The sequence below is a fragment of the Macaca fascicularis genome, chromosome 10 (assembly GCF_037993035.2).
Source record: "Macaca fascicularis isolate 582-1 chromosome 10, T2T-MFA8v1.1".
NCBI lineage: Eukaryota > Metazoa > Chordata > Mammalia > Primates > Cercopithecidae > Macaca > Macaca fascicularis.
In genome coordinates, this window is record NC_088384.1 from 109,057,911 (window position 1) to 109,081,127 (window position 23,217).

Consider the following 23,217-nt stretch of genomic DNA (forward strand, 5'->3'; position numbering starts at 1 on the left):
TTTCCCCCCGCCCCCGCCCCTTCCTCCTCCCGGAGGGGTGTCCCCGCGCCCGGTGGGCACGCCCTCGCCCCGGCGGAGAGGGCGCACGGAGGGGCCTGGGCCGTCGCGCCCGGGCCCCCGCCCCCAGCCCCTCTCCCCGGCGGGACGCTGTCCCTTTAATAGGCTCCCGCTGCCTGGCGCTCTGCGGCTGGGGAGTAAATTTCTCCCTGTCATCAGGTCGCGGGGAGAGGAGGAGGAGGAGGAGTTTGTTAATGTTCAGTTTGTTCAGCGGGATCGATGTTTGCTGGCATCGCCTCGCCCTGTCTTGTGTGTGTGTGCGAGGGTGTGTGTGTGTGTTTGTGTGTGTGTGCATATGTGGGGGGTGTGAGTGTGTGTGTGCGAGGAAGCGGGGGTGCGTGCGCGTGTGAGTGCGTGTGTGAGTGTGTCTGTGTGTGTGTCTGTGTGTGTGTGTGAGTGAGTGAATTCCAGATTTTCTGTCTTTCCAAAACCCGCTCCTGTCCTCTCGCATATCACTCACAGACGGGGATCTGACAGCAGCCACAAACCTACAGTGAGTGATCGCTCTCCCCCCCGGCACGAATCCGCCATAGAGATCGGCGAGGAGGAGGAGGAGGAAGAGAAGAAGGAAGAGGTGGAGGAGGAGGTGGAGGAGGAGGAGGAGGAGGGAAAGAGGAGAAGGAAGAAGAAGAAAAAGAAGAAGAAACCCACTACCTTCCCAGGATTGCCTTTTTTTTTTTTTCCTTATCTTTACGCGCGAGTGTGCGTGTGGCGCGTGTGCGCCCCTCGTCCCTTCCATCCGAACCCGGTCTTGGATGTTTAATAAAGAAATCAAGTGTCTCAACAGTCACCAAAAAAAACGCAAAAACAAAAAAAAAATCCAAAAGCAAAAACAAAAAAGAGAGAGGAAAAAAAAAATCCAAAACAAACAAACAAACAAGGCAGAACCAACCTCTACTTCAAAGCAGCCGGCGCAAGCCACCCGTGTCTGCCACCCAGAGAGGGGGGTCTCTGGCCCGTGGTGGAGGAGTTGCAGGGGGGATCGTCAGGGGGACAGAGGCCGAGTGACGTCCTAGGAGCCACCGGGCAAGAGGCGGAGGAGACCCAGAGAGGCCAGAGAGACAGCGGGCCCCGGCGCGCGGCTCGGGGCTGGGGCGCCAGAAGTGGGACTGGAGCGAAGTAGAGGATGCCGAGGAGAAAACAGCAGGCACCCAAGCGGGCGGCAGGTAAGAGAAACGGCTCCGCTTCGGGGCTGCCCAGCCCGGGCTGCCCTGTGCGCCGAGCTCCTCGCCCGCCCTCCTTGCCCCTGGGTGCCCGGGGGCACCACCCACTTAAGCTTTTCGGGGGAGTTTGCGCCGGATGCCCCTCTAATAACCTCGTCCTCTCTCGCCTTCTCTGGTCTCCCAAATCCTCCCCTTCTAAGCTCCGGTTGGGTTGGGGGGAGCTATCCCACCAAGCCTTTCCTCCTTAAACTTTCTTTCCTCCACCCTCTACCCCACCCCTAACTTTCTCCCAGTCTGTTTCTTGCCTCTCGGGCCAAAGTCGGATTGAGGATTTGGGGTGCGGAGTAGGGAGACAGCACCTCCACTCCTGCATCCCTCTGCGTGGTCAGTGCCAGTGGCTTCTGGCCTCCAGGGACAGCGTCTCCTCTCACTGGGGCTTGGGGCGCTGAAGTGTGAGGCATATCCGACACTCGGGCTGCAGGCAGGCTTTGGGGCGAGCAATAGGAGTTTAGCGTTGATCACCAAGGTGGACAAAGTGCCCTCAGGAAATGGATGGATCTTTGCATATATTTTCTAAAAGGATCCATATTTGGAAATCTAATTAACAATTTCCCTACTCTCAAAAAAAGCAAAAGGGGTTGTGAGGGGGAAATTCCCCATAGAAATTTAAACAGCTCTGGATTTTCTTTGCCTAGAGAGTTGCAAACTTTGTGAAATGATTCGTACTGTAAGAACCGTCCATCTGAATCCTTACTGCCCCCTAAAAAAGATAAGAACAGGTTAATGGATCAGTACAATAGACCTTCTAAGGTTGTTTTTTTTTTTTGGTGGGGGGGTTGCTTAATCGCTTTTTTAATAGTATGCTGGGGTTTTGTTTCTCGGAAGTGTAATATGAAAGTTCATTTTTCTTCTGCCAGACCCACCCACTGAAAAATCAGCTTTCCACTTGATTGCTAGTTTTGATTTGACATTTGATTGATCACCTGTCATCTCGCTGCCTTTGATCTATTCATTCTTGATATATATCAATAAATCACTCACCATGGTAACTCAGAGTGCCAGTGACGCAAACCTTGCCCTCTACATTCAGAGCCAGACATGCACAATTATTATCTTGTTTGGCTTTTAATGTGGGCGTTTTTATTTCTTTGTGTCCTTTAGTCGAATCAGGGCTTTTGCAAAAAGCTTACGTTTAGTTGTTTTTTCCTCTCTCTCTGTCTTTGCCCTCTTGATTTAGGCAACATTAGGTAAGGCCGGCCTTCTGCAGACCCACCTCCACATTTCATTCTGTTCCACCTCTAGCAAAACATAGCGAGAAGTTTGGTGGAACACTTTCATAAACTTTGCAAAGTCACCCTTAGAACAAATCCAAAGTTAGTTAGGAATCTGAGGAGAGTGGGCATCCCTTGTCTGAATGTGTTGAACCACCAAGCTCATCCTCCTTCCTCCCCTGATTCGGGTCCAAATGGCAATATATGTGTTTCGAAATATCCACAGTTATCATTCCTTCTGACCACAGAATTGCTTCCCTAACTGTTTGTAAGTTGGTTCGAGTGGCATGCAGAAATATTGATAAAGTGTGGATTCACATATTTTCTGATCGTTCCCCTAAAAACAAAATAATTAAACTATTTTTAGTGAGGCATATATTTGGAACCCGCCTCACCAGTGAAGTTTTCTTTTTTCAACTCTAGTTACTTCTTTCGAAAACAAGTTGTCTCTTTCTGCGTTTAACTCACTTATTTCCTAAAACTTAGGCTGCTTTGCAATCTGACAGCCTGTGAATGTGTTCAATGGCCTTTGAGACCCAGGAAGAGTGAGCCTGCTGCATCTAGTTCTGGCAACATAAGTTTAAGTGTAGCTACATTATAGAGATCACATCCTTATTGTTGTCCCGAAAGAGAACCCTGGGCTACCGTCCAGCAAGAAGTGATACTGCCCTGAAAATTACTCTTTTTTTTTTTTTTCTTGTTGTTCCGGTAAAGACTATCAACGACTAGGCAGTAATTTAAATTACCAGAATGACTGGACATGTCTCCTTTAGTAAGCTCATTACAAAAAGTGCATTGCTCAGAATTGCTCGACTTTGATTATAATTATCCTCCGATCGATAAGGATCCAGGTGTACGTAACATAACACTGTATCACATTATTTAAATTAGGTCCTTTTCATTAAACTGTATCTGTTGGTGCTGGCTAGCTTATTGGGGTGTGTGTGTGTGTGTGTGTGTTAGAAACTTATAACTAGAGTTTCAGTTTTCTGGCCTATTATATTCCTACTGTCTTTGTATGTTTGTTTTGTATGATTCTTATTATTTTCACCAGAAGGGGAAACCCTTTTTAGGCTGAAAGAGGATAATTCATTTCGTACACAGTGAGGGCCCTCTTACCTTATTTATTTGCTCACATATTAATAGAGGAGACAGTTTTTCATGCAGTGTTTCTTCTTTTCAGCTAAGGTCATCAATGCCGTACTCTATTTCAGCTGAAGTGGTTATTCACAAGTAAAGTTAGCCACTTTGGGGTTCTGTAGCCAGTTAACATCCAGGGAAGGGGAGAAGGTGGGTTCTAAGATTATGGCCATACTAACTTTTATCACTGCTTAGAATTAAACACAATGCACAACTGTAAGTAATTACACCCAAGGACTGATGTTGAAAGCTTGATTTCTAGCTTGATTAATGAATAATGGGAGATAGAAAAAGCCTGTGAGTGGATCAGAGCTGAGGCTCTCTCGGAGCGCTCTTTTTCCCCAAGAACTGTTCCAGGCAATTTGATTTCTTTGTATTATTAATTTTAAGTTCCATGTTTCAAGGAATCAATTACAGAACTTTCTACTAAAGCAGGTATCTAAACAGAATAAACAGCATGATATTTTAAGTGATGAGGAATTTTAGTCTTTATTTGTTATATTCCTCCCCCTTCAGGGGGAAGGGATGTGAGGGGACAATTCTCTTTAAGGAAATAGCTAAATCAGAGTATTTCCCTCTGAAATGTCATTCTTCCTGGCTTTCTTAAGCTATGCTATTCCACCATACTATTACTTAGGGCAAGAAAAAAAAAGTTGAGAAAGCAGCCTACAGTACCCCAGGGGTTTGTGTTGTGTGTGCATGCTTGCTTCCTTGGATGGATATTTCACTCACCATTAAAATGCATCCACTATTACCTGAAAATATTGCGGGATTCAGTACCAGCATTTTTCCCTTCTATGCATTTCAAGGAAGATAGAGAAAATGGCAGGAAAGTAAAATAAAACAGAACGGGGTTTTGATTTGTTTGCATTTTGCAGGATGCAGAGTGGTTAAAAATTTTAAATTGTAGACTTATAATCTAACTCTTGATTTTCTACAGCCTATCTCAGCCTCTGTGTGCACGCATATAAAATACATATTTTATTTCACCATCCTGAACTGTTTTTATATTAATGACAGCCAATTGCAATAGAACACAAAATCTTTTGTGAGCATATCTTGTGCATATCTACTATATATGTAAGTTATAGGATTCTGCCCCTGCCCACCCAAAGCAATTAGATGTTTCCTTCTCGCTGACTCTTAGAGGCTTTCTGATCACCCAGATCTGAGGAGAGTCTTGCAAGAAAGAACAGCTCCCTCAATTTATTTTGTTTATTTAATATGGAGATGAATAATGCAGATTTTGTTTTCATGAATGTCCTTGTGTGGCAGTAAACATTAGACTATTAGCAATCATTACTTAAAAGTTGCAATTTGCACCTTAATAACATAGGTTATTTACATGGGAAACATAGTCAGCGGGGACAACTCTGAACACTGCAACAGAGCAGAAATGACCTCAGAGATCTCTTTTCCACCTCTCGATAGTGATGACTCTGAATTCACGGGTGAGGTCCCAGAAATCACAACCAACAGGATGGAGGGAGGGGACAGGCAGCTCAGGGCAAAGTTTACCTTCAATTTACTGTCAAGTAGGACAGGATTCAAGAGACTAGGAATCGAGTAGATTTGGGCCCCTGGCTCCCTCACTTTGTTTAAATATCCTTCAGAAAGACAAGTTCACATCTTGAATATTTAAATATCTCATGCGATGGATTCCTTCACTTGCCCAAAAGTATGATTTTAACAAATGAATGGAAAAATACACACACACACACAAACACACACACACGCATGGACGCAATAAACCCCAAAGGGTCTCAGCAGCACAAACTCTTTTGGCCATTCTGGTTACTTAAGGCAGATCTTTGAAAAAGGAAGGATAGATACCTTGAAATCGCTTGGTCCACACAATATTTTGGATGGAAATTGATTGCTTAAGTGGTCCTTTTCCCACCCCGCGTCCTGATTTCCTTCCTCCACCTCTCACCTCACCCTTAAAGACTCAGATTGAATAGGACATCTCAAAAGCCCATTTGTTTTAGGCATTTATTGATTTCATTTTTAATCTGCCATATCAGGACACAATACGTTAACCCTAATCAGCAGATTACAAGTGACAGAGAGTTCTAGTAGAAACTATATAAGGGAGTAGGGCGTCTGGGAAACTTCTTGACAATGAAAATCTTCTCTGAGGCTTAAGAGTTTGAATGTTGAAGGTTACTTTTGGGGAGGGGAGAAATATTCCTCAGAAACAGTCTACGTTTTTTTCTTCCACTTTATATTTCCTTATCTCCCAGTTGCCCATTCTATTGCTACACTTTGGGAATGCTTAACACCCAAGAAATATCTCCCAAGTATCTTTAGGAGGTCTGTCCCTGAAGCAGCTTGACCTTTCTCATAGTCTCCAACGGAGGTTTATGCTTTCATTTCATCCCAGCTGATTTCTCATTTATTTGATGGAATTTCTCCAAAGGATAATATCTGAGTCGATTTGTTTCTCTTCCCAGGGCCTTGGGAATTGTGCTGTCCATTGAGCAGGTTTTGGTGATGGGGGTGGGGGCACAGACTGAACCTGGCGTTTTTTAAAGCCATTGAAATGATGCCTCACTGTTCGTCACTGCAGCTGACTTAGGAAGTCAACCAAGAAGAAAACCTAGGCCCTGGTCATGTTTGTGCTGTGCCTGTAATTAGCTGACAGGAGGTAAATGTCCAAAGTCGACCTTCCCTTCCATCACTGTATTTATACTATCAATTTTATTTGGGAATGCCATGGTCTGGGAAGACTCAGCCACTATTTCAAAGGCAATGCCTGCTTCTACCCATGTCCCCTTTAAAAAACACAGAAATTGCCGAACAAATTCTATATTAAGACCAGGCATACACAGAGTATCATTTTTGTTTGATGCAAAGTCAGTTGGAAATACATTAAACTAACAGTTAGAGAGTGTCTTGCATCGCTTCCCTGAAGCAGTGCTTTTTCATTACATATTTAATTACAATCAAACTGAACGACTTTTATTAAAAAAATCACAGTGGTATTAAAAGAAGCCTGGCACACAAATAATGTTATTGCTTCGCAAGTTGAGAACGCTTTTATATTTTTATTTCTTTGGGAGAAATGTATTTTAATTTTCTAATGTTGTGATAAATACAGACTATCTTTTACTGTAGTCTGTAATCAGGGAGAGCTTATCCTTCTATCTTTATAGAGTCTGCTTACCCCAGAATAGATTTTTATATTCATTTTTCAGCAATTTGTAACAATTGGTATTTTTAAATTTTTTTTAAAGTTTTATGAGTTCTGTTTAAAGTTAGAAATTCTCACGTTCCTTCGGGTGATCTTTGGCAAGCAGTTCTTTGATTACAGGAGGAATTTAGTCATTCTAACCACACAAGAAAGTGGAGAGTGCTTGCTTGCTTACCTGAATATTACAGTAAGAAAAAAACACCATCTATTTACATGCCTCTAACATGTAACACTATTTTCGCTGGCTTTATAATTTCTTTTTTTCCCCTCCTACTGACCTTTCATTCGCTTGTTTTGGGAACTTTTTCTGAGAAGAACGTATAGAGATAGCATTTAAAGTGGATTTCAAGATACATCAGATTTTTAAGACATTGTAATAAAAATTAGAGACTTTAGAGCCCAACTGTTCCCTGCTAGTCTAGGTCTGCAAACTAATGAGAAAGCATCTCTGCAAACATATAGTTTCAACTTGAACTTGAACATGAATGGGGAGCGTCTCTAGCAGCGTGGCCGGATTCATATTGCTCATTTTGTCCGAGAAATTATTTTGTCCGAGGGTATCAGACTGAGGTCCGTTCAAAGACATTATGTACATACACAGACACACAGAGGAGAAACCTGAGATGCAAGTGGGAATTGCCGATATATTTGTTTCCAAAGCAAACTCCATGAATGAAATGATTCAATAATTTGGAGGCATTTGCAAGTCATTAAAATGGCAATTTGGAATTTTCAGTTGTTGCCCCCCTCCATTTTTTGCATTTCCCCCATAGAAAAAGACATCCTTTGGGCACCCTCAAATATTCTGGAATGCTGAAGTAATGCCTACAATTATTTAAAATTTTAGAAATTAAAATTCAGGAGGCAGAGCAAGATAATCCTATTATTAATATATCAGTATTATTTAGCTACGCATAACAACAGGAAAACGCACAATGCAAAAGTTTTAGAGATAATGAGCTTAGAGAAATTACATGGGGGGAAGAAATACCTGGATCATATTTGAAAGCATTTGTCTTGAATTCTGCTCATCTGAATGAGAACTTTCTTTCTACCTGTGTTATTTAAAAAACAATTTCAGTATCCCCCTACCTGCTACCCCAGCCTGAAGCAGGGTCTAATGAAACTCTCTCTGGACACACAGATGTTAAGACACTGTATTACACAACCCTTTTTTAAAAATTGTTTCAGAAAACCAAATGTGGGCATGCAAACCAAAAGAAAAACCTCAGGAATCTTTATAAGATAGCCAGCTCAGGGTTCAAGATCGAGAGAACTTTGTTGCGGCAGGATAAGAAGACAACAGTATTGCATTTTAACTAAACATCTCTTCTTGGCAAATGAGAAGCGGTGAAGCAGGGAAGATTTTTTAAGGAGCTTTTTAGCTCTTTTGCATCTCTCTCCAAAGACTAATTTAATTGAAAAGCTATAGTGTCCATTTATGATAAAGGACAGGCCTCATGTTTCCGCAATGCTGGTAGACACTAAGGTGGGGTAAAAAAAAAAAAAGGCCAGCATTCTACAGTTTGTTAGTACAAAAATTAAGATCACTGGTCTTAATTACTTGAGTGATTTCAGAACTGAAGGAATACTCTAAAATCACCCGTGAGCTTTCTTCTTAAAGCCATATCTAAGCCATTTCTATGGAAATTATATAGTTTAGATATTAATGTGGGTAGAATACAGTTATTGTTTTTCATGAAAATAGTTATGAAGGGCAGAATGAGATAAAAACAGAGTTGGCAGCAGCCATTGTGTTTGTAATGAATTTGAAAGAAACTTCCGTAATGCTTTACTGGATCATGAAAAATCCATGAAATCTGGTGACATGGGAGATACAAAAATGAGACAGAGGGTCAAGGTCTTCTATAGGGGAAAAATGACTTGTGTAAGTGAGAGCAGTGGCATTTAAATATCTCTGTATAAACTACACAGGGTTTACTTTAAATCACTTCAATTTATCAGATCCTTGGAATTTTTTATGTATTTAGGAGCCTCTCTTTTATACCCCAGAGAGATATGAATAGCTTCTGGGCCAAGATGATGCTGTAGAGAAGAGTCAAATCTATTCTATGCGTATGGTACCATTTGGTACAGAAGAAATGCCAAAACGAAAAGCCATAAATGCGTTTGATATCAGAATTGCCTTTGGCTATTTTCCTTTATTAGAAAGTTGGGTACACTGCTGAGTGCTTCTTCTTGTTTTCCCCCTTGGGATTAGATTTGAGACTGTGGATGGAACAGCGGAGTAAGGGGGAGTGACTTGGGTTCTGGTTGCAGGCTTGCCCTGTGCTAGTTATTTAGCCCCAGGCAAGCTCTAGAGATAAACCTTACTCTCCGGATAAGAATGTGAGGTTTTAGAGTCAGACTGATTCACGTTCAAGTTTCTAGGTCTAGTTCTTGTTCGGCCGTGTAAACTTGGGCAGGCTGCTCAAATCTCTGCCTTCCACTTTCTGATCTATAAAATGGGGGCAATCGGAGTTCTTTATATGTTCCAGGTGTGTGGAAAGGATTGCATCAGATGAGGGCTGAGAAAGTGTGCTGAAACTGTTAGGCGCCACAGGGATACGAGGGAACGGTGTGCCTTTACCCTGAATAACCAGACCATGGAAAATTTATATTAACCGGGAAATAAGCAACTTACCAATTATCATAGAACAAGGGGTCCAGGGCTTGAAAGAAACCAGATATGGATGCGTTTTGATTTGTAAGCCTGCAAACACAATGGCTAAGTAATGTTTTAACCTCTTCTCCTGAGGCAGACTCACGCTGGACTGTTTGGAGTCCGGCACCAGCTCAAAAAAAATGTTTCTTTCCCAAGAAATAGAATTTATAGCACCACCAACAACGATAACAACGGTAACAATGATACCTGCCACTAGACAAGGGCTTTTTACATACCAAGGGCTTTATATGTTTACATTTCTTCGTTTACACGGCAGTTATTTCTTGAGTTCCTACTATGTGCCAGATGCTGTTCTACTACTTGGGACCTGGAGGTGAATAGGATGGAGATGATCCCTGGGATCTTGCACTCCAAGTGGGGGAAGCTAGAGAATATACAAACAAATTTATAAAGCAAACGATAATTTCAGTATAGAAAAAAGCTTCGTGATGACAATAGCTTTATAAAAGCAAAATTGTGAGAGCAGGAGCTGGGACAACAGAGATGTGAATGGTCAGGGGAGACCTCTCAGAGGAGGGGACATCTGGGCTGAGTCCTGTTCCTTATAATTTTCGAGTATAATCCCTCTTTTACTGATGAGAATCTGAATAAGTTGCAGGATAACTCATTCAAGGTCGTGCAGTGGCCAAGCTGCGTTTTAAACTCAGTTCTTTCTGCTTCCAAGGCCCATGCATTTAATGTACTATGATCGTTTATGTAGAATAGTCATAGCAAATTGCCAGGAAGGACCCAAGGAGGAACCCTCAGTCTTACTATTCTCCCCCTGCATCTATTGTGATGTCTAAAGTTATGGGGGTAAATTGAGAGCCTAGACGGAGGATGCTGCCTTTTGCGGTATCTCCAGATAGAATCTTCAGGCCAACTCCTCTCATCTGAAGTTGTCTCTTTAAGGGATGTTCTTTCATATGTATGTACATGCATTCATTCGTTCAACAAATATTGGCTGTGCATCTATTATGTGCCAGGTATTGTTCTAGGTGCTGCAGAAATAAAGTAGACAAGAATAGAGATGGCCCTGCCCTCACACAGCTAATATTCTTGTGGGCAAGCCGAAAAAGGTGCCAAACAAATAAATATATAACACTATATTGAATAGTCCTAATTGCATTTCATAAGAATAAACCTGGCTTCACGGGGTAGAGAGTGATGGAGGGTTGTCATGTTATAGAGAGTGGTCAGGGGAGCTATTTCTCAAGTGGTGATCTGATCAGACCTGAAAAAAAGTGAGAGACTAGCCAAGCACAAGGCTGGGAGAAGCAGTCCAGGCAGAGGAAGGAGGAAATGCCAAAGGCCTATGGAGGTGATGTGATCTGATTCGGTTATTAGTTGAACATAGGCCCTGTTTGTATTTCAAAAGTGATGATGGACTTGGGCATGTTTGCTCTCTTGGTCTACTTACCCAGCCCTAGTGATGGTGAGTAGGATGCTTAGGATGATAGAGGTGGCAGCTGGAGATAAAAACACATTCCCAGCCTTCATAGAGAGATTGGTGCTGTGATGGATGACATGGCGAGGCTGTGGAAAGGCATCATTAAGAGTCAAGCAGACCTGGGGTCCAACTGCAGCCAGCTGTGCACTCAGAAGCAAGTTTCCTCGCCTCATTGCGCCTCATTGCACCTCAGCGTTTTCATCTGTCAGATGGGGATAAGGATTTTGCTCACCTCACATTTTACTTGTGATAATTCGATTATGTGCCGCATATAAAACTCTTGGTGCGGGCCCAGTCTTTAACTGGGATCCCCCTCACAAATGAATGTTTTTTATTCTTGCACTTAATTGCGTTTTCTTTTCTGCAGGAATTCTGAGAGAAATCTAGGCACATGAGTTAGTCCTTGGCACGTATTAGGCACCAACCAAATATTTCCTGATGAATGAATAAATGAAAGTGTAAAGAAATGAATGAATACTTTCATTCGTGTATTGCTTTGTATACTAATTAATTACTTTCAAGTATAAGGATCTCTTTCATAGGTCTAAAACTTCTAGCAGACCTCTGGACCAATTGCAAATCCTAGCTGTTCTTAGAATATGTTTCAAATTAGAAACTATTCATGACCAAAAGACGATGGTTTTCGTCTTAATCTTGTATTTTGCTCATCGTGTCATGGGCCTTCGATTGAAGGGCAGTGGTATACCTTTGCGCGGTAAATATTGTTCATTCATCTTCTAGACAGTGCTTGCTGAGAACATGGATGGAGGGGAAGGGGTGGAGGGTCCTCATTTCTGACCCTGAGGTTCAGCCTCTCCCTGCGCCCTCTCCAAGTGCCTTCCTGGCCTGCGCTCTCCAGGTGCTCCCAGTCCCCCAGGACCTGACAACTCTGCCCCTACCCCACGGGGAACCCGCGCTTATCCCCTCAGGCGCCAGGCGGCACAGCTTAGGGGTTGTTAAGCTAATGGGAATAGGCTACGGCTGTTTCCTGGTAACGCCTTCTTCACTTTTTAATTGTCACCTCCAGATAAGTGCCTGAGAGCAGGAAGAAGGGAAGCTGGCTGCTGCCTGTTAAGATGTATCTTAGGACAAAGAGATTTGGGATCCTGGAGAGCACGGGGGAGATTCTGCCGCCTGCCTTAGGACCTTTATGAACAAGTGTGATGATGGGAGGGGGGCTGTGGCTGTGTCCCAGGCGCTGTAGGAGGCGCTGGAACTGAAGCCTGACATCCGAATGACAAAGGGCCTGCCTTCCTGGAGCTTACATTGAGTGCGGAGGGCAGACCAGAGACCAGCCAGCAGACAGTTCCATGTGTCAGGGTCTGATGTCTGCAGAGGGTGTTTGCAGGGGTAGATCATGACAGGAAGTGGCTGTTTTGAATAAGATGGTCAGGAAAGGTCCCCGTCTGCGGAAGTGATACTGACAGCGGGTCTGGAGTGAAGAGGTTGGAAGAAAACTGCCCCTCTCTGGAGGAAGACAGTGACGGGCACAGCTGAACATCCAGGGCTAGAGCTACTGGGACGAACAGGAGGAGCAGCTGGGAAGCTGGGTGGCCGGAGCAGACGGGGAGGGTGAGCAGGGAGGGTAAGGATAAGCAAGCAAGGGGCTGGGGCTGTCACCGAGGTGGGGTGCGTCGGATGGTTCAGGAGCAGAGTCAGGATCTGACTTAGGTTTGATAGGGTCCTCTGGCTGCCCTGCGATTTATCAGGGACCCAGGTTGCGAGCAACCACTCAAGAGGCGTCTACATCAATGCAGTCAAAGGCTGTGCAGAGTTGGACCAGATCGATGGCGGAGGAGCCACGGCAGTGGTCCGAAGAGAGACCACAAGGTCGCAGACAGGTGCGAGTGAAAAAGAGGCGTCTACTGAAAGCTGTACAGGAAAAATCAGACTAGGTTAGCCATGAATATTTTCTCTAATTCTGTCTTCTATTTTTCTCCTCCAGTTATATGTAAGGGTCTTACTGCAGATTGTCAGTCTATCGTTCTCTGGGCCAAAGTGGAAACCAAGAAAAGTGTTGGAAGCTGCATACATTCTAGAATCGGCCACACTTTTCCAAGCACATTTCCTGGAGTCCTAGAATGGCTTCTTCACGTATTTCTCCAACCCCATTAGACAACTCAGTCCCTGGGTAAGGGGATGGATCCTGGAGTCTGAGAGACAGGCATGGGTTCCATTTCTCTCCAACGATTATTTCATCTTGGTGTGACCTCGGGCATCTTTGCTTCCCAGAATTTGTTTTCTCATTAGCAAAACAGACCTAATAAAAGGACTCATGTCATAGGGTTTTTTATGAGGATTAATTGAGATAAACCAGATGATACGCTTAACACTGTGGTATTTGCAATGAAGAAAATGGTGAATGGTGCATACATGGTAAGTGGTCAATACATTGTAGTTATTCTATTAACAAGTTAATAATCCTCTCCATGCCTTGATTTCCTTATTGGTAGAATGGGGATAATAAAATCCCCTTCTGGGTAGTTGGGAGAAGTCAAGTATTAATACCAGTAAAGCACTTGAAATGGTGCTTTGCATACAGTGAGTGCTCAATAAATGTTAAATTATTAAAATCATCACCATGACTCTGACCTTATGGACTTTGAAGGGCAGATGTTGTGTCTCATTGCTTTCATGTCCACGAGACCTGGCACATAGATGGTGCTCAATAAATATTATTTGAAGGAGTGAATGGTGGTGACGTGGTGCTTAGGAGTTAAAATGAGAAAACCCAAGGAGCCAAAAGCATGTCTCTAGGGGGAAGGGTTAGCGAGCAGTGACTCAAACCATCACCTCCAATGATGCAGTTTTAATGAGGAAGCAAGCCCATCCTTGAACATTATTTAAGCCAGAGTTATCCCAATAAGCATTTTCCTACCATTAGTGTAGATTAAGCAGCATTGAGTCATGTAGTGAAAGTAATGTCCCTTCTACAATACTATTTCAATGCCTCTGGTAAGTCAAGAGAAAGTCTTTGATAATAGCCTATTTTTAACACCTCTCACCTTTGTTTGTCAGAAAGAGCAGACCTCAGATTCAGAGACTTTAGCAAGCAAAGATATCCAGTAAAGAAATGAAATAATAGCCAGGCGCGGTGGCTCACGCCTGTAATCCTAGCACTTTGGGAGGCCAAGGCAGATGGATCACGAAGTCAGGAGTTCAAGACCAGCCTGACCAACATGGTGAAACCCCGTCTATACTAAACACACACACACACACACACAAAAGATTAGCTGGGCGAGGTGGCACACGTCTGTAATCCCAACTACTCAGGAACTCAGGAGGCTGAAGCAGGAGAATCGCTTGAACCTGGGAGGTGGAGGTTGCAGTGAGAGCCGAGATCATGCCACTGCACTCCAGCCTGGGCAGTGGAGCAAGACTCCATCTAAAAAAAAAAAAGAAAAGAAAAAAGAAATAAATGAAATAATAATCTTAGGGCAGGGCATGGTGGCTCATGCCTGTAATCCTAGCACTCTGGGAGGCCTAGGCGGCAGATCACCTGAGGCCAGGGATTTGAGACCAGCCTGGCCAACATGGCGAAACCCCGTCTCTACTAAAAATACAAAAATTAACCACGCATGGAGGGGCATTCCTGTAATCCCAGTTACTTGGGAAGCTGAGCCAGGAGAATCGCTTGAACCCAGGAGGCGGAGATTGCAGTGAACCGAGATCTCACCACTGCACTCCAGCCTGGGTGACAGAGTGAAACTCCGTCTCAAAAAATAATAATAATAATCTTAGACTTTCATTGTCTGATTACCATTAATGCATAGCAAATGATATGAGGTTTTCATTGACTATGACATAAATTTTTGTTTTAAAATAAAATTAGGGCAAGAAAAAAAGAAGGAATAGTTTTAAAGAAACATGTAAAAAAAACCAATTGTGTGTGTGTGTTTGTGTGTGTTGTGTGTGCGTGTGTGTGTTATGTGTTGTATGTGTGTGTGTTGTGTGTGTGTTGTGTGTGCGTGTGTGTGTTGTGTTGTGTGTGTGTGTTGTGTGTGCGTGTGTGTTGTGTGTTGTGTGTGTGTGTGGAGGAGGCAGGAAGATGTTGCACAAGCTGTGAAGAGGGGCTAGAATGATGTGAGGATACTACAATGCCAGGTCAGGGCAAGGCGCACGAAGAAGCTGTGAGTAAGGGCTGTCAAGAAACCCCCAGAAGATAGAGGCTTTCATTAAAACTTCCAAAAACTTTGGAAATCTGAAGGAATCTCCTCTCCCAGGATATCAGCGGGAAGCTCAGGAAAGTCTTTACTTACCCCCCAAAATTTGCAGATATGGAGGGAATGGGAATGATGTCCTGGTTTTGCATCCAGAAGAGAGGAGTGGTTCTCAACCTTTATTTGGTATACTCCTCACTTGGAGAAATTGCTAAAATGCAAATTTGCAGATTCCAGACCTATAGCCCAGAGATTCTGATTCCATAGGAGGGGAATGAGGCCCATGAATCTAGGAATTTGTACATTAGATATACATTAATCCATTTGAATTACAGGATAACAGGAAAAAGTACATAAAATTTATATAAGTTTCCTTTTTTTCTACTCTTTCTCTCCTCTCTCTCTCTTCTCTCTCCCTTCTCTCTCCCCTACCCCAAAATGCCAAAGCACTTCTATTTTAAAAGTTGTTTCAAAGTTGTTTGAGGGGTCCATTTTCACTTATGGCTTTTAGTAAATATAAAAAGTCTCTCTGTTGTGTTACAGCGAGGAAACGCATGCATTTATGCATTCGTCTACCTGGTCTCAGCACGAAACAGAGCCCAGAAAAGTCTCCAATTAAGAAGGAGAAAGACAAGCAATCCAGAAAATAATTTAAGAGGGCTTTGTCTGCTTGGGAGCCAGCTGGCAACCTGGGTTCCAGATCAGTGAAACAAGAAAGACGCAAAAGAGATCTCTCAGACTTGATTCTTTATTTCTTACACCCTACAATTCTGAAGACTCTATAGAATGAGGGCAGAAAACCTGGGTTGTATTTTTTGGAATCTCCTCTACTTTCTTGTTGTCTGTTTCATATTTTTTCATACTTTTTCAATGACTTCTCTTCTTTTTTATTCTTCCTTGATTTCCTTTTGTCTTTCCTGATCTCCTTTCCTGAGTCAGACTTGCAAGCCCTTTCTATGTAGTACCGGTGCCCCATGGGTGAATGTGGTAAAAATGATGATGGTGCTGATGATGAACATGACACTAATCACGACTGTCATCATCTTAATGGTTACCACTTCTTGACTCATATAACAACTAAGCCAAAAGGACTAAGCTTGTACTTAACATTTACCAAGCACTGGCTACATTCAGTTTGTTTATACACAGTCTCTCCCTGAGACATCCCATAAGCTGGCTATGATTATTGGCCAATTGAATAGATATGGAAACGTAAGTTTTGGAGATTTCAAGGAGCATGACTAAAATGACGACAAGCTTTTAGATAGGATACTGAAGCCCAGGCCCACCTATCAGAGTCCAAGCTCTCAGACACTATGCTTTGTTGTTCCTCATAGTATTCAATGCTTAACAGCACAGACTCACATAAATAAACTTCCACAGTCTAGTATGGATACACGGAGGCCAAGGCCATGAACTGAAATTTAGTGTTTCCCCAGGTTGAAGTAAGTCAACTGTGTCATAGAAGAAAAAAAAAAATCATCCCTACTTATTTAAATCCCCAAACACCATCTTTAAAATTTGAGCCTATGAAGAAAAAAAAAAAGAATAAAGGACTTTTAAAACCTCTTATGCTATCCACGGTGGCATTTTTGTAAATCCATTCCTGTTTCACTAAACAAAAGTAGAAAAACATCATGAAAACCCCCAACACAGTCCATCTGGGGTGTCTCAGTAAGAATCATGCTCACCCACTCCACAGCATCTCTGAGGATGTGTCCTTAAGTCAGACACTGCTCATCTGTTCCTCATAAATCTCTTGTAGGCTCCAGGACTCTTCCTGGCCATCAAAAATTATGGAACGCATGCAATGACACTGCCCTGTTATTTATTTTAGCAAATGAAAAGCTGCCTTCACAGGTTTATGGTCAAGATCTCTAAAAGATATCTTGTATTTGTAAGTATTTAACTGTAGGTGATGCTTAAATAAGTACTCCAAATAATAGGATAAGAAAGGTGAACGTGAAATTCAAGGGATTCTATCTGAGAGGGAAAATGCTGTCTACACCAGAAATCATGATAGGATCTGTCTTGCAAAAAAAAAAATCAATTGTTTTTAGTTATTGTTGGTGATAAGTTTTTTTTTAACATTTTGTTTATTTATTTCCTTTTTAGTGGGTCACATTGTAAAACAAACCATTGTGTTAAAACAAAGTTTGGCAAACTGCCTTGCCGTCTGATTTGAGGTTAATCTAATAAGAAATGGAATGAAATGATCATCCTGTTTCATTGTCTTTAACATTAATGTTTTCTCTGTTAGTATTGGGTGGGAAGTCAGTCAGATGGAATAGAAGAGAGAAAGAACTGTTAAAAAAAAAATAAGATGAGTTTATTTCACTTGATCAATCAATTTCAGATATAATTAAACTTTACAAATAGTTAAGTATTCTTTGAACAACAAGCTTAAATTCTCTGTGCCTCACTCCTGTAAAATAGGCATAAGGAGAGTTCTTACTTCCATGAGCATTTTGAGAACTTAAAAAGGTGATACTTATTGCATACTCAGAACAGTGCTTGGTGCATAATAAGAATTCAACAAATTTTAGTTATTATTTCCTTTCTCAGTCTCTCCCTAGAGATAGGCACTATTAAAAATCTAGTGGGTATATCTTCTGTTATTTATAGTTTTACATGCATGTATATGTTGCTAGAAGCATTATTATTCTTTTGTATATGTTTTTAAAAGATTGGGTAAATAGTTTCACACTATATTTTGCAATTTTTTTTGCTTTTTTTTTTTTTTTACTTTATGTGTGGACTCTATCCAAGTAAATAGATAGATAGAAAAAAGAGAGAGATGATAGGTTTTAATATATATACATACAAATTACATATATATATAAAACTAATTTATCTTTATGTGCTTTGTAATATTCCATCATAAGAATGTACATTTTTATTCATTCATCAGTTCCTCTGTTAATAGACATTTAGCATGTTTTAAATTTTTCATCATCGCACAAAATCCTGTACTGAATATTGGTGGTAGTTTTTACAATCTTCACATAAGTAATTTACGTGGAGAAGAACAGTTATGAAAAATTTACTGCATGTAGTAAGAAAATCATTTGGGAAAAAATAAACATTATTGAAACAGCTAATATTTGATAATTGGAATATTTTTGGTAACTTCGCTGAGATGTCTATCCCTCTAAGCAAAAATGTCTACCCCTCTAACCAAAGATGTCTACCCCTCTAACCAAAATTTGTACCTAGTAGGCACTTCCAAAATGCCTGCTTGACTTAAGTATGCTGAGTGTAAATAAAATATATCAATAATCCCAATAATGAGTGTGTTAAGAAAACTGTGAGTAGCTGCCTTGGGGTGGGGTGGGGAAGAGGGAGAAGTAAAAAGAAAAGCAGGAACAACAGAAAATAAATCACGCCTGTCCTCAGTGTTTGTAACAGATCAAGCTTCAGAGCTGGACAGCTACAGCTTTAGAGATGCCGAGCTCCTGGGGTGCTACTGGTGCGTGGATGGGGTCGGGTCAGGGAAGGGAAGAGCCCTCGGATTTTATGTTACAAGATGAATTGTTAACAATAGTCAATCCTGCAATTTAACACTTTAAGCAGTTAAACTTCAGTCTAATGCAGTTTAGCAAACATATAATGAGGCTCACTGGTAGGTCCAGGGGGTAGAAATATAAATAAATAAGACAGAACTCCAAGGTTTAGAAGGTCCATGTGGTACAATATGCTTTTCCTAACCAAGACCACCAACATCATCCTTAGAACTGGGATGTACGTGTGTGTGTGTGTGTGTACGGGTGTATTGGGTCTATTACCAATGTGTATTGAGAACACTGTGTGTCTATTTTACCCAGCATGGCTTAGTTATACTGTATGTATGTTTTGATTGTGTATTTCTGCTGTAGGTCTCTATTATTGTGTATGTGAGTTGTGAATACATGTATATTATGTGTGTTGTGATGTGAACATGTTTGATGTATGTTGTGGGTATCAATGTGTGTTGTGGTGGGGGAGAGAGTGTGAAAGCTTCTCTGATGCATGATTTTGTGTGGATTATGTATGTTGTGGGTATTAGTGTGTGTGTTGTAGGGGGAGAGAGTGTGAAAGCTTTTCTGATGCATGATTTCGTGTGGATTATGTATGTTGTGGGTATTAGTGTGTGTGTTGTGGGGGGAAAGAGTGTGAAAGCTTTTCTGATGCATGATTTTGTGTGGATTATGTATGTTGTGGGTATTATCGTGTTTTCTGTGGGGGAGAGAGTGTGAAAGCTTTTCTGATGCATGATTTTGTGTGGATTATGTATATTGTAGGTATGAGTGTGCGTTGTAGCGGGGAGAGAGTGTGAAAGCTTTTATAATGCATGATTTTGTGTAGATTATGTATATTGTGGGTATTAGTGTGTGTTCTGTGGGGGGAGAGAGTGTGAAAGCTTTTCTGATCCATGCTTTTGTGTGGATTATGTATGTTGTGGGTATTAGTGTGTGTGTTGAGGGAGAGAGTGTGAAAGCTTTTCTGATGGATGATTTTGTGTGGACTATGTATGTTGTGGGTATTAGTGTGTATTGGGGGAGAGAGTGTGAAAGCCTCTATGATGCATGATTTTGTGTAGATTATGTATGTTGTGGGTATTAGTGTGTGTGTTGTAGGGGGAGAGAGTGTGAAAGCTTTTATAATGCATGATTTTGTGTGGAGTATGTATGTTGTGGGTATTAGTGTGTGTGTTGGGGGAGAGTGTGAAAAGCTTTTCTGATGCATGAATTTGCATTTGTGGTGGACCTGGCATGTGCATGAGTTCTTGCCATCTACGCTACTAATGGAATCACCGCAAAACCCTGCAGGATTTTCCCTGTGAACATGAAGCCAACGTCACAGTGTATTTCCCTGGGGGTTCCCCTGTGGCACTGTACCCTGACCTTCTGGTCACGGCTTGGTGAGAGAAAAACAGAACCACTGTTACACAGGATGTCCCCTGCTCAGGAAAATTTGCTCTCAATGGGAAATGTATAAGAGACAGATAGTACCGGAAGCTCCACACCCTATTGTGTTGTCTATTTCCTTGCCTCTCTTCCTCTCCATGCCACATGGCCTATCGTGTCAGGGATTCATTTTAGGAATTGTGGGAACAATTCATTTGCAATACCTGGAACATAGTCGGTGTTTGGGTTGAATGCATGAATGTATGAATGAATGAATGAATGAATGAATGAATGAATGAATGAATGAATGAACAAGGGGTTCTCCAAGGTTCCAGGCCTTCGGAATATTTAGATACCCCAGTTATTTATACTCACAGAGCTGACTGTAGTAGGGTCTTAGTAAATGTCAAATGGATAAACCGATGCATGCATATGGCACTCATGAACATTTGCTTATCTCAGAAACAGGCTAGCAATCGTAAGAAAACAGTTCCCCAGTGGGGCTTTTATTCTTCCTCTGTGGATCCCATAGGAGCCCGTTGTCTCCTGTCCCTTTGGTTTAATTATTGTTCCTTAAGATCAGCATGGCAGCCCTTCTGTTTACTGTCAAACTGCAGCCACAAATGGAGAGACAAAGAATGAAGGGGAAAAAAAATCTTCATAATCCAGGTACAGGAATTTCCTCTTTCTTTAAAAGAGGTGAAAGGAAGGTGGAAAAGTTGGAGAAATGAGTTTCCAAACTTGCCAAACACATAAACCAACAGAATTGTGTTGCTGCCTCCATAAATGTTTAATAAGTTTTATCATCTTGTGACTAAGGTTAAACAAATGTGAGTCCTTTGAGGAATTATTTACTGGAAGCAAAGTTATAGCATCAACATCTGTGTTTCCAATCACTTAGATGAGGAATAGATCAAATAAATCATGAGTAAGTTCCACAAAATAACTTCTGTATTATCATCTCAGGAGAAGAATAATGTAAGCAACTCTTTTAGGTGCCCTCTCGATCGGAATTTAGAGGTTTTTTTCTTAGGCTTCTCTTTTTTTTTATTCATTTCATTATCTCCAAAGAATAAGTCTTCACTGCTTTGTGGAAAGTTACCATAAAAACATCCACAATAGAAGGACTTTGAAATTTCTCTCCGGGAATCTGGCTATTTCAGCCAACATTCTCATTTGGGAATGGGCTAACATTTCCAATATATAACATCCATATAATTTAACCTCATAAATTTATTTTTTTTCACAGTGATGTAATGGGGAGACTGACCTGGAGTTTGTAAATGTTCCCTGCTCACTGCATTCCCCCGGGCAACATAACATTCTAGACAGTGTTTTATGTGCCCTGATTAAAATATAACGTATTCTTGCATTTCCTGTGGACTGACCTGTTAGTACTCTTAGCAGAACATTTAAGGAATACAGAGATGTTTTCAAACGTGTGACAATGCACTGTGTGAGGTTTGTTGTTGTTTTTAAACCATGATCTCATTTTCATTTTAGATCATAGTCCCCTGAGCACCCCTCCACAAGAAAAGTTTTGTGCTTTGGTTTGACTTTTGAATCTGCCAGTGCACTCTAACAAATAAAAATAAGCAGGGACGCCTGTTTGTAACTGCAATTGGAATTCTTAGGCACATACTTTAAGCTGCTTTCCTGAAGTGGAGGGAAGGATTTTGAAAAGTTAATGGGGAGTCCCCCAAGATAAAACAGTAGCAATGGAAACTTACCACCTTCCTTATTAAAAGAAAAACACAATAAATGAAGACAAGGGGAAGGGCTTCCTACAGTTTTTGCAATCATGAAAATGACAATTGTGACACATAGTACACTGAGCAAACCAATTTGTGGATTGAGATGTTTTAATTTTCTGTGCGAGAAACACAGAAAAAGTAAAAGGCCGCTCTTGCCTTCCAGAGGAGCAAAGGGAAGTTTGTGGGGTGAGGACTTGATCTGGAAACCTTACTGGGCTGAAGTTGATGCTGCCATGTAGCTTTTCCAGGCTACAAATCTCATTCCAAGAATAACACAAAAGAGGCTTGGAAACTGCTTGAGGGAAGAAGGGATGGATAGATCAAACAAATTAGTGAAAGATAAGTTCCCTGAAAGGAATATGTGTATTTGAGAGTCTGCCTTTTATTCATTTAGCAGATATTTATTAATTTATATTGTTTTCTGGCCCCCGTGCTGTGTGTCAGGGCTTATCAGGATAAACAAGGCACAGCCTCTGCCTTCAGAGTTTAGCAATGGAGTGCCCAGAATAACGTCCAGAAGAAGGCACCCAGTGAGGGCTCAGGAGATGTTAGTTGAAAGAATGAATGGGTGAATGAATGGATGAATGGATGAATGGATGGATGGATGGATGGATGGATGGATGGATGGATGGATGGATGGATGAATGAATGAATAAATGAATGCGTAAAGATGATCTGTGGCTCCCTAGGAATTCAAGCTCACGTCTATATGTTTGTTTCTGGATCTAATTGTTGATTCCTGTCCGGATTTTATCACAGGTGGGCCCTGACATTTTCATTAGCAATGGTTCCCTGATTTCCCTTCAGGTGAATCCTTCCTGAACCCAGGTGCCCTCTATCCTGCACATTAGCCCCTGGCCAGCTCTTATGAGCCATAATGTGCCATGAAGTTCTCCAGATTTTTTCCTGATTGGCCACTTTGAGTCTTTTTCATTGCTCATCACAACCTTTAATCAAACCGACTTGGTTTCCCTGTGTCTCCTTCCCTCTATTTTGCTCCTGGAAACTGTGATAACCAGACACGTTAACATTTCCAAGAGTCCACCACGTGCCAGGTTCTGTCCCGTGTACGTTACAGTGCACTTGAGGCTCATTTAGCCTCCCTTTCAATTGAGGAGGTAGACTATTATTCCTGTTTTCCAGATATGCAAACTGAGACACAGAGCTGTGAAGTAATTAGTTCAGATAGAAGACATATAGTGGAGCCAGGATTGAAGCTCAGGTGTGTTTGATTCCAAAGTCACACCAAGTACCTAACCTCAGCACCTCTAGAAGTCAAACTTTTTTTTTTATCTTGATGAACCCTGCTGTTGCCTGTGATACATTATACAGCATCTGAGTGACTCAGCGGAGCTCCAGCTTCACAGCTACAGATACAGAGACCCAAGCGACGGGGTTGGGGTAAGCTCCATCTTTGATGTTTTTTAACCTCACTTCTCATTCAGAATCTCTACATGGGGTGGTCACAGCAACCACCT

The 23,217-nt window shown here is 41.8% G+C and overlaps 1 protein-coding gene across 4 annotated transcripts in view; it reads left to right on the forward strand.

The window, feature by feature from the left end:
- The first annotated feature begins 257 nt into the window (after positions 1-257).
- TSHZ2 (teashirt zinc finger homeobox 2) overlaps positions 258-23,217 on the forward strand; it is a 507,982-nt gene continuing 485,022 nt past the window's right edge. For all 4 annotated transcript variants that reach the window (XM_065523320.2, XM_015429981.4, XM_065523321.2 and 1 more), the window contains exon 1: positions 258-1,223. In XM_065523320.2, coding sequence (XP_065379392.1) covers positions 1,184-1,223 — 40 coding nt within the window. In that variant the 5' untranslated portion in view covers positions 258-1,183. The remainder of the gene's footprint in view (positions 1,224-23,217) is intronic.